Raw genomic sequence first — 12382 nt, forward strand, 5'->3', positions numbered from 1 at the left:
GACGTCTTTCGTATAGACATTGCTATGTCGCATCTGATGAGTTGGTACTTCAGATGAAGAGAAAAGAGGATGAATTAGGGCTTAAAGACCATATACCACGTGACTACCCCAGAATGGACGGCCGATTAGATAACGCGTTCCGACCGACTAGACAGAATCCGGAAGCATCTTATCGCCGGTGATCACGTCTGTCTTCCACGCTCCCACCAACTCCGAGGCTTTGCGCAGGATTCGCTTGTTGATACGCCTCCTTCTACTGTGGGATCATGAGTGGCTTTGGCAAGGTGATGAAGGAGGGCTGGCACCCCAAGAGCCGAGATGGAGGAAAGGAGAGCTGGCGGGGTGACTTCAAGGGCATCAATCAAGTGGTTCGTTACTCTCCTGCAGTTCGGCGGTGGTAGGGTGATGGAGATGATTGTCTAACCCTTTCACTATACAGGCCGGATGGATGGGTAAAGGCCGCGACAAAGACAGCGAAAAGCAAGAACATGTTTCCGCCCCATTGTCGTCCCTCAAGGATCCCGCCTCATTTGGTCCGCCTCCGAGACATGTCAAATATCACGGCCCAGGCGCCCTTCCGAACGAGACGACGCCGGATCGGAGAGGGCTCGGCGCCCCTCTGTCTCAGGAGCAGATCCATCACCAACGTCTCCAGCAGGAACAGGCCGAGTTGGAGGCCCAACGGGCTCAGGAAGAGCAGGCTCAGAAACCCGCCCCTCCACCACTCCCCTACCGTGCCAATCGAACCGGGGTCGATCCCAGTACTTTACCCCCTCCCCCGGTCCGGCGGATCAACTCCCCTGCAGAGTCCGTCATCTCGGCCAACTCCCCTCGACCACGACCCAGTATTCCACCCCGGGTGCCTGCCCGCACCGACTCTACACCGTCTTCCCATGCGCCTACCCCACCCCCGGCATATTCACCTCAGCCTTCACAACAGCCTCTGGAGGGATATCTGAATCAAAATGCTACGTCCAGTCTCTCGCGGGCCGGCGTGTCTGTTCCGGCGCTGGGCATTGGCAATGGGAGCAGTCAGAACCATTCTTCGGGCACCACCTCCACCCGCAGCGGCTACGCCGGACAGCCTCCTGCGAACGAACTCCAGACAAGGTTCTCCCAGCTGCGAACCAACTCATCGGCCCCATCACAGACACCTTCCCCGCCGGCTCGGGGAGACACGTCTCAGCAGGCCTCGTCAATGTCACCCTCTGCCACGCAGAGTGCCTCGTCCGCGTACCATGATTTCCGCGAACGGCACGGCGACAAGATCGATGCCGGAAAGCAGAAGATTAGCGGACTGGGGTCTCGCATCGGATCGTTCATTGACGATCGGAGGTCAGCGCCGTCAGCCCACAGCCCGGTGTCGAGTGGGCCAACGATCCCCCCACATCCGAGTCGGACGGCTACTACTAGTAGCGTTGGATCGGAGGGAGGTCGTAAGAAGGCGCCACCACCGCCGCCCCCCAAGCGCTCGGACATACGGTCGACGCCGGTGAGCAATAATACGAGTTCACCAGCGCCTCCGCCGGTGCCGTTGAACACGAAGCCTCGCTGAGCGGGTTGACGGGGCAGACGATCTTTGTTGTAGCTGTCTACCTGGCGTAGATGCATTGGGGAGGAGTGGAATTAGCTGTGTATGTATTACTGTCATTACTATCGTTGCGGAGTACACTATTTGTACCTATATCACCACATATCATATACTAGTAAGATCGACTGGGTCTGCTGGTTCTGCGGGGGTTCGAGAAGGAAGTCACGTGCGTCTGCCGTGTCAGGCAAACCAGCGGCCTCGTGGGGGACTGGCGTCACCATGACTCAGGAGAAAGTGCCCGATGTATACTCCTACTACAATATACATACTTGTTAGAACGAAAGATGTCACCGATATTCCCATGTACGGATCACCCCAGAGTAACAATGGCGAAAACGGTGGGGAGACCGCATCCCCAAGCTGAGGCGGTGATATCATCGCGATATCATCGCATCCAACAGCCATCCACCACGTGAGAACATTTCCCTCCGCTGGTCTTTGTCTGCAGCGCAATCATGAACCGATCGGATGACGTGCAGCCTGTTGAAGGGCCCCGATCGACGAGATAACGAGACTGCGCGAACACCATCACAAGCCGACAAGACCAGACCGGCGGAAACAACAAGTGTTGGGGCCGAGGTTTTCGAGGGTGGTGTTCCCAACAAAATGCGCGCCGGAGGGGATCCACCTCGCCCGGAGCTCCCATTGCTCCATCGTCCACTTCCTACTACTCTCCTTCTGCGGCCTCTTTTTCCGTCCTTCTCTTCCCCCCGACCTATTTCTCCAGCTGCTCTGCCCTCTTCTGGACCACCGTGGGATCCGTCTCAGTGACTGTCGCCATCGGAGATCCTGTCCGAGGTACGTCCACTCAATTGTCCGTCTTCAATTGTTTCTTTCCCTCCGCCCCGGGAAATTTTTCTAGTCCGCCTCCATCGCTAACGTCAGTCCCCAGTATTCCATACACACCATAGACTCAACATACTAGAAATATGTTCGATCTTCCCCTGAATACCGCGTCGGGGCCCGCGGTCTTGCGCATCGGACTGCCCCCCGCGTCGCTGCTCAAATTCCCCCCGGACGAACTCCCGGCGCCGTTGCCCGCGCCGCTCATTGACGAACCCACCTGGGACCAGCCCTTCAACATCCCTCCCGATCTCTACGCCCAGCTGCTCGATGTGCGCGTCCCCATCACCATCGCCAGTGTCTACGCCGTCTCCGTTGTCTTGCTCAATCGCGTCAACAAGAGCCGCGGCTACAAGCCCTGGGCCTTCAGCCAGACCCGCCTCTTTAAGATTTTCGTCATCCTCCACAATGTCTTCCTTGCCATCTACTCCGCCTGGACCTGCGCCGGCATGGTGAAAGCTTTCCGCAACTCATGGCCCGATCGGGACGACCCCAACGGTCTCATTGGTGTAACCGACGCCCTCTGCAAGATTAATGGCCCGCGCGGGTACGGAAACGCCGCCACGTACGACCCCCTGGTTGACCAATGGGTCATCCGCGCCCCCGAGTTCAAGCTGACCGAGGCGGGCCTGCCGGATCCCAGCGACGTCGGTCGCATGTGGAACCAGGGTCTCGCCTACCTGGGATGGATCTTCTACCTCTCCAAGTTCTACGAGGTGCTGGACACGGCCATCATTCTGGCCAAGGGCAAGAAGAGTTCCACCCTGCAGACCTACCACCATGCCGGCGCCATGATGTGCATGTGGGCCGGCATCCGCTACATCGCGCCCCCCATCTGGATCTTCACCCTGGTCAACTCGGGCATTCACGCCATGATGTACACGTACTACACCCTCACCGCTGTGCACATCCGCGTTCCCACCGTAATCAAGCGCTCCTTGACCTCCATGCAGATTACGCAGTTCCTCGTGGGCACCACCATGGCCGCTTCCTACCTGTTCGTTTACTACACTCTCCCCGCCAGTCAGGCCACCCCTGCTCCCTCGGCCAACGTCGCGGCCGCCACCGCTTCGGCGGGCGTGGAATCGTGGTTGAAGAAGTTCGGCTTCCGCGCCGCGGGAGCTGAGGGCATCGCGGAAAATGTGGGAGCTCCGTCCGGCAGCGTCGGCTCCGCCCAGCCCCCGCGCGTCGGTCCCATGGTGACGTGCATGGACACCTCGGGCGAGGGCTTTGCCATCTGGCTCAACGTTAGCTACCTCCTGCCCCTGACCTACCTCTTTGTGCGCTTTTTCGTCCGCTCGTACCTGTACCGCAAGGACCCTGGCCCCCAGAAGCCGACTCACATGCATGCCGCCGAGAAGGCCGGACTGGATGCCCTGAAGGGAGTGAGCCGGGAAATCCAAAAGTCCGTCGAGGTGAATGGGGAGACCAGTGAGGCGACCGAGGACGAAGCCCAGAGCAAGTCCAAGCCCAGCCGGTCGGCCGCCAAGAAAGCCCAGCAGGCCCCCGTCGAGAACTCGCCTATCCGCACCCGCGCCGCGTCCAAGCAGAAGTCCCGTGCGGCCACCAGCGAGCCCGAATCGGACCAGGGTTTCTCTCCCGTCTCGTCGAAGAAGGGCGCCAAGAAGGCTACCAAGGACGACTTTGCCAGCTCGGCTAATCCCCCCAGTGCGAAGAGCAAGAACCCGTTCGGCGTTCTGGATAGCACTGCCTAAACCATTGGTCTGGTCGACATGGATGCGGTGGGCATCCAAATGTCGATTGCCCTTTCTCTCCTACTGGATCTGTGGGTCGTCCGAGACTGGGATGGCCGGTCATCCGCTGATTCCGGCTGCCTAGCCTGTTCGATCCATGCAGTCCACCCTCTACGTACCTATCCCCGGTCAACATCCCGTCGCCGAGACATCTGGGAACGCTCCGCCCGATCCGCTGCGTCATCTAGGGACCCGTCGGGGCGCCCCTAGTCCGCGGAGACCCGGATCATTGGAGCCGCCGATAATATGCTTATGGTTGCATGTATTATTGATCTGCCGGCAACTGTCGGGTTTTCCTCCTTCGTTGCTACTTTTTACCCTCGAATAGAGCGGTGTTGTGTACATATATTTCGAGACGTCGGGCGTTCAAAAGTGGAATTTGTATGCTGCGATGCATGACGAGGTTAGAACATGCATTATAGCTTAATTGTTAATCAGGTCAGCGTTTTAATGTCAGCGAGTGCATAAACGATATTTTTTCAGAGAGTGTAGGTGTACAGGGCTACAAGGCACGTGCCCTGCTCTTCTGGTCACTCGACTTCTCTCCTCCTTTCTTCTCTAAGTACGCCATCAACACTAAACAACGACTGCTCGTCGAGACGGAGAAATTCTTCCGTGCGCGCTCTTGAATGGAGGAGAATCCCTGCCATACCCATCTCACTCTCCAATGCCATCCCCCATTTGGAACTGGCGCCATGCCAATGCTCCACCGCGGTAGACCTCCAACCCCGGCGGGATGTCCTCTCTGCCTTCGGGGCTTTCGAGCCCGCGTTCAGAATCGCCTGCGCTCTCGCGCAACAGGGGGTAATTAGTATAAATCAGTCGTCGCTCGCTACATCCCCCACAATGCGCTCCCTCCCCGTTCTTCCAGTCCAGAAAGTCAATTCGCGACGGCGCCATGGCGCGTTTCCCACAGCTCCTGTTCCTGCTCCTCGCGAGTATAGGGCTCCTCAGCGCAGCCCAGAACCACAGCGATTCTGAATGGCCTCTCCACGATAACGGTCTGAGCACCGTCGTACAATGGGACCACTACAGTTTCCACGTCCACGGCCAGCGCATCTTCGTCTTCTCCGGCGAATTCCACTACTGGCGCATTCCCGTCCCAGGCCTCTGGCGCGACATTCTGGAGAAGATCAAAGCCGCCGGGTTCACCGCGTTCGCCTTCTACTCCAGCTGGGGCTACCATGCGCCCAATAATCACACCGTGGATTTCTCGACCGGCGCCCGCGACATCACTCCCATCTACGAGCTTGCCAAAGAGCTGGGCATGTACATCATCGTCCGGCCGGGGCCCTACGTCAATGCGGAGGCCAGCGCTGGCGGCTACCCCCTGTGGGTGACCACCGGTGCGTACGGCAGTCTGCGGAACGACGACGCACGTTACACCGCGGCGTGGAAGCCGTACTTTGCCAAAATGTCGGAAATCACGAGCCAGTACCAGGTCACCGACGGCCACAACACCTTCTGCTATCAGATTGAGAACGAGTACGGCCAGCAATGGATTGGCGATCCTGTCGATCGGAACCCCAACCAGACGGCTGTTGCGTACATGGAGCTCCTGGAAGCGAGTGCCCGCGAAAATGGCATCGTCGTGCCCTTGACCGCGAACGACCCGAACATGAACACCAAGTCCTGGGGGAGTGATTGGTCCCATGCAGGGGGGAATGTCGACGTTGTCGGGCTGGATTCTTATCCTTCTGTAAGCTCGACCGTCGTATACAACGTCTCTTCAACTGACAATTATGCAGTGCTGGACTTGCGACGTCACCCAATGCACCTCGACCAATGGAGAATACGTGCCGTACAAGGTGATGCAGTACTACGACTACTTCCAGGAGGTGCAGCCCACCATGCCGGGCTTCATGCCTGAGTTCCAGGGTGGGAGCTACAACCCCTGGGCCGGACCGGAGGGTGGATGTCCCGGGGACACGGGAGTCGACTTTGCGAATCTCTTCTACCGGTGGAACATCGCGCAGCGGGTGACGGCTATGAGTTTGTATATGCTGTACGGAGGCACGAACTGGGGCGCCATCGCCGCTCCCGTCACGGCCACCAGCTACGACTACTCCTCGCCCATCTCCGAAGACCGCTCCATCGGCAGCAAGTACTACGAGACCAAGCTCCTGGCACTCTTCACCCGCAGCGCCACGGACCTGACCATGACTGACCGCATCGGAAACGGCACCCATTACACGAACAACCCGGCTGTCGCTGCCTACGAACTGCGCAACCCCGTCACCAACGGCGCCTTCTACGTGACCATCCATGCGGACAGCACTGTCGGCACGGACGAATCGTTCCGACTGAACGTCAACACCTCTGCTGGTGCGCTCACTGTCCCCAGTAAGGGCTCCATCCGTCTCAACGGACATCAATCGAAGATCATCGTCACGGATTTCCGCTTCGGACCTTCCCACACGTTGCTGTACTCCACCGCGGAGGTCCTCACCCATGCGGTGATGGACAAGAAGGCTACTCTCGTCCTCTGGGTTCCCACCGGAGAGTCGGGCGAGTTTGCCGTCAAGGGCGCCAAGTCCGGTAAAGTAGAGCGTTGTCCGCAGTGCTCCAATGCGACCTTCACGCGGAAGAAGGATGTGCTCGTTGTGAACTTCACGCAGGCCGGAGGGATGAGCGTGCTCCAGCTGAACAACGGGGTGCGCGTCGTGCTTCTCGATCGCGCCGCTGCATACAAGTTCTGGGCTCCTCCGCTGACGGACGATCCGTTCGCCCCGGAGACGGACCTTGGTAAGATACCTCTCCCCTCCCAATACCACATGTGCTAACAGAAGTCAGTCCTGGTCCAAGGCCCATACCTCGTTCGCTCCGCGAGTCTGTCCGGGTCGACCCTCGCGCTGAGGGGCGACTCAGCCAATGAGACCGCGCTGGAAGTTTTCGCGTCCAAGAAGGTGCACACAGTCACCTGGAATGGGAAGCGCATCAAGACGTCCAGGTCATCGTACGGAAGTCTCACCGCGTCGCTCGCTGCTCCACCGGCCGTGTCGCTCCCGGCGTTGAGCTCGGCCCAATGGAAGTCGCAAGACAGTCTGCCCGAACGGCTCCCCTCGTACGACGACTCGGGGCCCGCCTGGGTTGGTGCGTATCCCGCTACACCTATCCTCAAGCTACATACTAACCACCCATGTAGACGCCAACCACATGACCACGCAGAACCCCAGAACGCCAGACACTCTCCCAGTGCTCTACGCAGACGAATACGGTACCACCATCACCCGCGTCCCAATCCACACTCCACTAACACTCACTCCGCAGGCTTCCACAACGGCATCCGCCTCTGGCGCGGGTCCTTCACCGACGCAGCATCCGGCGTCTACCTCAACGTCCAAGGCGGCGCCGCCTTGTACGTCCCTACTCCTCACCCCCACCCCTACAACACCCACTAACCCATATCCCAGCGGCTGGTCCGCCTACCTCAACGGCCACTTCCTCGGCTCCCACCTCGGCACCGCCACCACCTCGCAGGCGAACAAAACCCTCCTCTTCCCAGCCGGTACCCTCCGCAAGAACACTACCAACACCATCCTCGTCATCCACGACGACACAGGCCACGACCAAACCACCGGCGCGCTGAACCCGCGCGGCATCCTCGCCGCCCGCCTCCTCGCGCCCTCCGACTCCTCCACCGCCCCGAACTTCACGCAGTGGCGCGTGGCCGGCACAGCAGGCGGCGAATCCGACCTGGACCCGGTGCGTGGGGTCTACAACGAAGACGGGCTGTTCGCCGAACGCATGGGCTGGCATCTCCCGGGCTTCGACGACGCCGACTGGCCGGCCAACAATTCCACCACCACGAGGGGGGCGCAAGTATCGCTCTCCGTCACCGGCGCAACGGTGCGCTTCTTCCGCGCCGTGGTTCCGTTGCACCTGCCGCGCGGCGTCGACGCTTCCATCTCGTTCATGCTGGGCACGCCTGCCGGCGCGTCCACCGCGTACCGCGCGCAGCTGTTCGTCAACGGATACCAGTACGGCCGGTTCTACCCGCACATCGGGAACCAGGTCGTGTACCCTGTTCCGGCGGGGGTGCTGGACTACGACGGGGAGAATACGATCGGCGTGGCGGTGTGGGCGCAGAGCGAGGCCGGCGCGGAGATGAGTCTGGACTGGCGGGTGAACTACGTTGCGGATAGCTCGTTGGATGCGGTACGGGTTGCTGCGGAGGGGGCGTTGAGGCCGGGCTGGAGTGAGGAGAGGTTGCAATATGCATAGACACCTCGTTTACTCTGTAGAGAAGTGATGAACATGGATTTGATTGATTTGATTTGATTTGATTCCTAAGTAGATTCCGGACTGTGTCGTGGATCGTGTACTCGTAGAAGGTGCGTCCAAACGCAGGTACTGTCTAGACCAAAAAGCGGAATCCCCTCGAGCTCGCCTGGCCCGGCACGCCGCCGGTGATGCCCTCGCCGCGGTCGAGCTTCTTGTTCAGCCGGACGAGGAGGACGCGCAGCACGGTGGCGGAGACGATGGCGACAAAGGCCGTGCAGCAGTTGACGCTCATAGCCGTGACTAGAACATCGGTCAGTAGAATCCAAGGTACAGAAAGAGGGAGGCGTACTGAAACGCGGGGCATCGCTGTCCGGATACATGTAGCTAGCGTAGATGCTGCTAGCGTTGCTGACACAGTTGATCCCGGCGAGGGCGGCGGCGCGCTTGGACGCAGGTCGCGGCAGGGTGTTGGAGATCCAGCCGAGAGCGACGACGTAGCCCGTGTAGAGCGAAGGCACCATGAGCATCATGGAGAGGTAGCGCGGAGCGACGGCGGTGGTGGTGGCGGCGATGATGAAGGCGGCGACGGCGATGTACAGCGGCAGGGTGACGTGGAGGTAGCGCTCGCCGGAGCGGTCGGCATGCCATGCGTTGGCGAAGGCGCAGATGACGGCCAGCACGTAGGGGGGCGCGGTGAGGAGGAGGGTTTCGATCTTGCCGAAGTTGAGGGTCTCGACGACGGTGGGGAAGAAGTTGGTTACGGAGGCGGAGGAGACGATGCAGAGGATCATGAGCATCTAGATGGTGGTCAGTGAGTGATGTGGGCGAGGTGACGAGTGTCGTACCAAGATCCAGGTTTTGATGTCGGTAAAGGCCAGCTTGCAGCCGTGCAGGAAGGACTGCTGTTCGCTGTCAACCCAGTCGTCCTCGCCGATGTCCTCCTCGAGACGCCACGCGGCGAGCTGCTTCTCTTCTTCCGAGAGCCAGGACGTCGTGCGTGGGAAGTTCGGGAGGACGAAGATTGACACAACGGCGATCACGATGGTGATGGCTCCTTCGATTATGAAGAGCCAGCGCCTGGTGCGGTTAGCAAAACTGAGGGATGTACACCGGGTCTGTAGTCGTACCATGCGCGTAGACCCCGGGCGCCCTCCATGTTATCGGTGATACCGGCCGCAATCAGGCCCGAGAAGGCACCGGAGAGCAGAGACCCAGAGTAGAGGGCCGCCGTGCGGAAACCGAGTTCCTTCCGTGTGTACCAGGCACTGAGGAAGTACAGACATCCAGGCTAAGGAGGTCAGTGATCGGTTGTAGGCACCCGGTGAACAAGACATACGAAGTAGGCAGCTTCGACGAAACCGAGAAAAAAGCGAATCACCACGAGGCCAGCGAAATTCTGCGCCGCAGCGGTACAGGTAGAAATAATACCCCAAAGCATCATGGCGCAAGGGAGGTAGATGGCGGGTTTTCCGAATTTGTTCAGCATCAGGTTGGAGGGAACTACAGTCAGTCAGCCTATGCTCGTTTAGATTCGGGGGAGGGCGTCTTACTTTGCATCAACAAGTAACCGACAAACAAGATACTAACACAGGTCTGGTACTGATTCTTGACCAATCCCAGGTCCTCGGGCAGACCAGCCAACCGAGCACTGGCCTAGCGAATATGAATAACCACAGCAGAGAAGGACAAGGCGGTACATACGATATTGTTTCGGTCGAGGTAGTTCATGATGTACATGATAATAATCATCGGGAGGAGACGGATGTCAATTTTGCGGACCAGACGCTTCTCCGCCTCGATCCGTTCCTCAGGGGAGAGATTGGCGACGTATGGAGGAGCCTCCTTCTTTGGATTGGGCTTGTTGGCATTGGCCACGGCATCGGGCACGATTTCGACATTGTCGACGTGACTTTTGAAGTCGTCGGAGTTCCGAGGCGACATGCCTGAGGTATGTAGGGTGAAGGAAGAGAGGAGTAAGCAAGGCAGACGCAAAGAAAAGAAGGGTTAGCACAAGGAAGAAGAGCACAGAACTACCGAAGCACCTCCAGTCCTATCGGGGCCCCAGTCCCTTTTGAGCGAAACAGGGGAGTCGGGGGAACAACTCTGGAACGGCATCAGCCGGAGGGACAGTACCAATAAGGGACTGGAGGGAGAGAGAAAGATGGCAAAAAGCTGGAGAAAGGCCGAGATGAAGTCGAAGTAATTGCCGGTTTCGGTTAACCCCGTGGGGTTTGCGCGTGGGGGAGCAGATCCCGTGACTGCCATCCGTTCTAGACTTCGAGTATCTAGTACTGGCCATTTGGTAGGTAGAGATAGTACTACAGACCATGAAGTGGAAGAGTTATTAATGTACCATCACGATGAAGCCATGCTGCTCTATGTCCATCCCGTCCAAGTCAAGCTCCGACAAGCCTCGAGCCAAGAAATTCAATCTCCCCCGTGGTTGATTCCAGCCAGATGGACGATCGGGGCAACTCCGATCCAAGATTCATACTGCATCGGGCCCATAGAAACTTGCAATTCACAGCTGCCGAATTTGCTTCCCCAGCTCTTTCAATCCCTTGGCCAACTTCGTCTGATATTCACCCGCTTGCGCAAACGAGATCCCCCAAGAATTCACTGCCTGACCCTGCGTACCCCCCCAAGTGAAGCCCGGCAATCCCACCTCACACGTATCCATCTCCCAGTTCCTCTCCCGCTTATTCTCCCGGGAAACATGCTTCTTCGCCGCCGCAAGATCCTTTGCGCTGAACCCATGACAGAAAATTGCATAGTTCCCCCGCTCAAACTCACGGCTCACCAGGTCCAGTTCCCATGCGCGCCGCGCCACGCGCCAGTCCCGCATGCGGTGTGAGAAGTCTTTCAACTCGAGCTGAAGGCCCCGCTGCCACTCTGCGATGAGATCGCGCGCCCGCGTCAGCCGGTCATGCTCCGTGCGGAACCTTGAGTTGAAGCGAAAGTTACCGTCCACGATGATGTTGTCCTCCGCATCGATGTACTCGTAGAACGGGGCACTCACAGCCGGCCGCATGTAGACCGAGTCGTCAGCGCAGCTGGGATCGGTGTCGACGAGCATTCCAACTCGTTCCACTGGTGCGTAGATTGTCTTCCACTGGGGAATGGGCTCTGGCGCCGGGCCGCAGAAATCCAGCTCGGGAGGGTCAATCATGATGCGGCATCTTTCTGGGAGGAATCTGACGATGTGACCTGGTCGGAATTCCGGTGGATCTTGTGAGGAAGTTAGCTGGGTCAGTCGTGTGTATGGAAGCTTGAAAAGACGCATCGTACCCGGATAATCTGCTTCGCCCATATTGCGAGATCGTTTCTTGTAGAGATTGGTGAGGGAGTCAGAGTCAAATGTAGAACTGGTGTCTGAGTCTGACTCTATGACGAACTTTCTGGCTTTTCTTTTTCTGGCCATGGTTCGTAAGAGCGGAGAGAGATGATGGGAAGTTGAAAGGATATAGAGCTGGTGCAATGGTGAAGGAGAGAGTATGGAAGTAGAGGGGTAGGAGGTCGTGAGAGAAGAGAAGAGAAGAGAGGGAAGAGGGAGAAGTGAGAGGGTAAGGATTCTATTGAAGGTACCCTGGCACTTCTGCGGCCGTTCTTGATATCGGAGTCATACCTTCAAGAGTAGAATCCAGGTTCAAAGAGTGCCTAGCTTGTAGGTATTCGAGAGACGTAGAGACCAAGCCACCATAGACAAACAAATACAGGATGTCTCCCTGGGTAGGTTCTTTGAACAGAGGATACAATACTGTGGGATGAAGTGAAGGTGACTTGAGGCTCTTTGTTCGGCAGGTCCTACCTGATATCAACTGCCTGCAATCAAGCAAGTCCTCCGTCCACCCGCCTAACCTGGTAGGACCAGTGCAGGTCGACAACTTCATGTCACCACCATCCAAGTCTAGTCTAGTCAGTCTATCAAGAGGATTTATAAGCCTTCAGCTCACATCGTCTACAGCACACA

The 12382-nt window shown here is 58.2% G+C and overlaps 5 protein-coding genes across 5 annotated transcripts; 3 read left to right on the top strand and 2 right to left on the bottom strand.

Annotated features, from left to right (window-relative positions):
- Nucleotides 1-266: 266 nt before the first annotated feature.
- ATEG_05129 (uncharacterized protein) lies at nucleotides 267-1555 on the top strand (the record flags this gene model as incomplete). The annotated part of the gene is made up of 2 exons (XM_001214307.1): nucleotides 267-368; nucleotides 440-1555. The coding sequence occupies 2 exons, from the start codon at nucleotides 267-269 to the stop codon at nucleotides 1553-1555; spliced, it is 1218 nt and encodes a 405-aa protein (XP_001214307.1).
- Nucleotides 1556-2520: 965 nt separating this feature from the next.
- Nucleotides 2521-4149, top strand: ATEG_05130 (uncharacterized protein; the record flags this gene model as incomplete). The annotated part of the gene is made up of 1 exon (XM_001214308.1): nucleotides 2521-4149. The coding sequence occupies one exon, from the start codon at nucleotides 2521-2523 to the stop codon at nucleotides 4147-4149; it is 1629 nt and encodes a 542-aa protein (XP_001214308.1).
- A 937-nt stretch (nucleotides 4150-5086) lies between these two features.
- ATEG_05131 (glycoside hydrolase family 35 protein) lies at nucleotides 5087-8412 on the top strand (the record flags this gene model as incomplete). Its single annotated transcript, XM_001214309.1, has 5 exons — nucleotides 5087-5887; nucleotides 5937-6933; nucleotides 6982-7281; nucleotides 7459-7546; nucleotides 7602-8412. The coding sequence occupies 5 exons, from the start codon at nucleotides 5087-5089 to the stop codon at nucleotides 8410-8412; spliced, it is 2997 nt and encodes a 998-aa protein (XP_001214309.1).
- Nucleotides 8413-9209: 797 nt separating this feature from the next.
- On the bottom strand, nucleotides 9210-10353 carry ATEG_05132 (putative MFS transporter; the record flags this gene model as incomplete). Its single annotated transcript, XM_001214310.1, has 5 exons — nucleotides 9210-9489; nucleotides 9540-9700; nucleotides 9749-9912; nucleotides 9963-10065; nucleotides 10114-10353. 5 exons carry the CDS (start codon nucleotides 10351-10353, stop codon nucleotides 9210-9212), a joined length of 948 nt encoding a protein of 315 aa, XP_001214310.1.
- A 580-nt stretch (nucleotides 10354-10933) lies between these two features.
- ATEG_05133 (uncharacterized protein) lies at nucleotides 10934-11833 on the bottom strand (the record flags this gene model as incomplete). The annotated part of the gene is made up of 1 exon (XM_001214311.1): nucleotides 10934-11833. The coding sequence occupies one exon, from the start codon at nucleotides 11831-11833 to the stop codon at nucleotides 10934-10936; it is 900 nt and encodes a 299-aa protein (XP_001214311.1).
- Between the last annotated feature and the right edge of the window lie 549 nt (nucleotides 11834-12382).

This window comes from Aspergillus terreus, genomic scaffold, assembly GCF_000149615.1.
Source record: "Aspergillus terreus NIH2624 scaffold_7 genomic scaffold, whole genome shotgun sequence".
Taxonomy (NCBI): domain Eukaryota; kingdom Fungi; phylum Ascomycota; class Eurotiomycetes; order Eurotiales; family Aspergillaceae; genus Aspergillus; species Aspergillus terreus.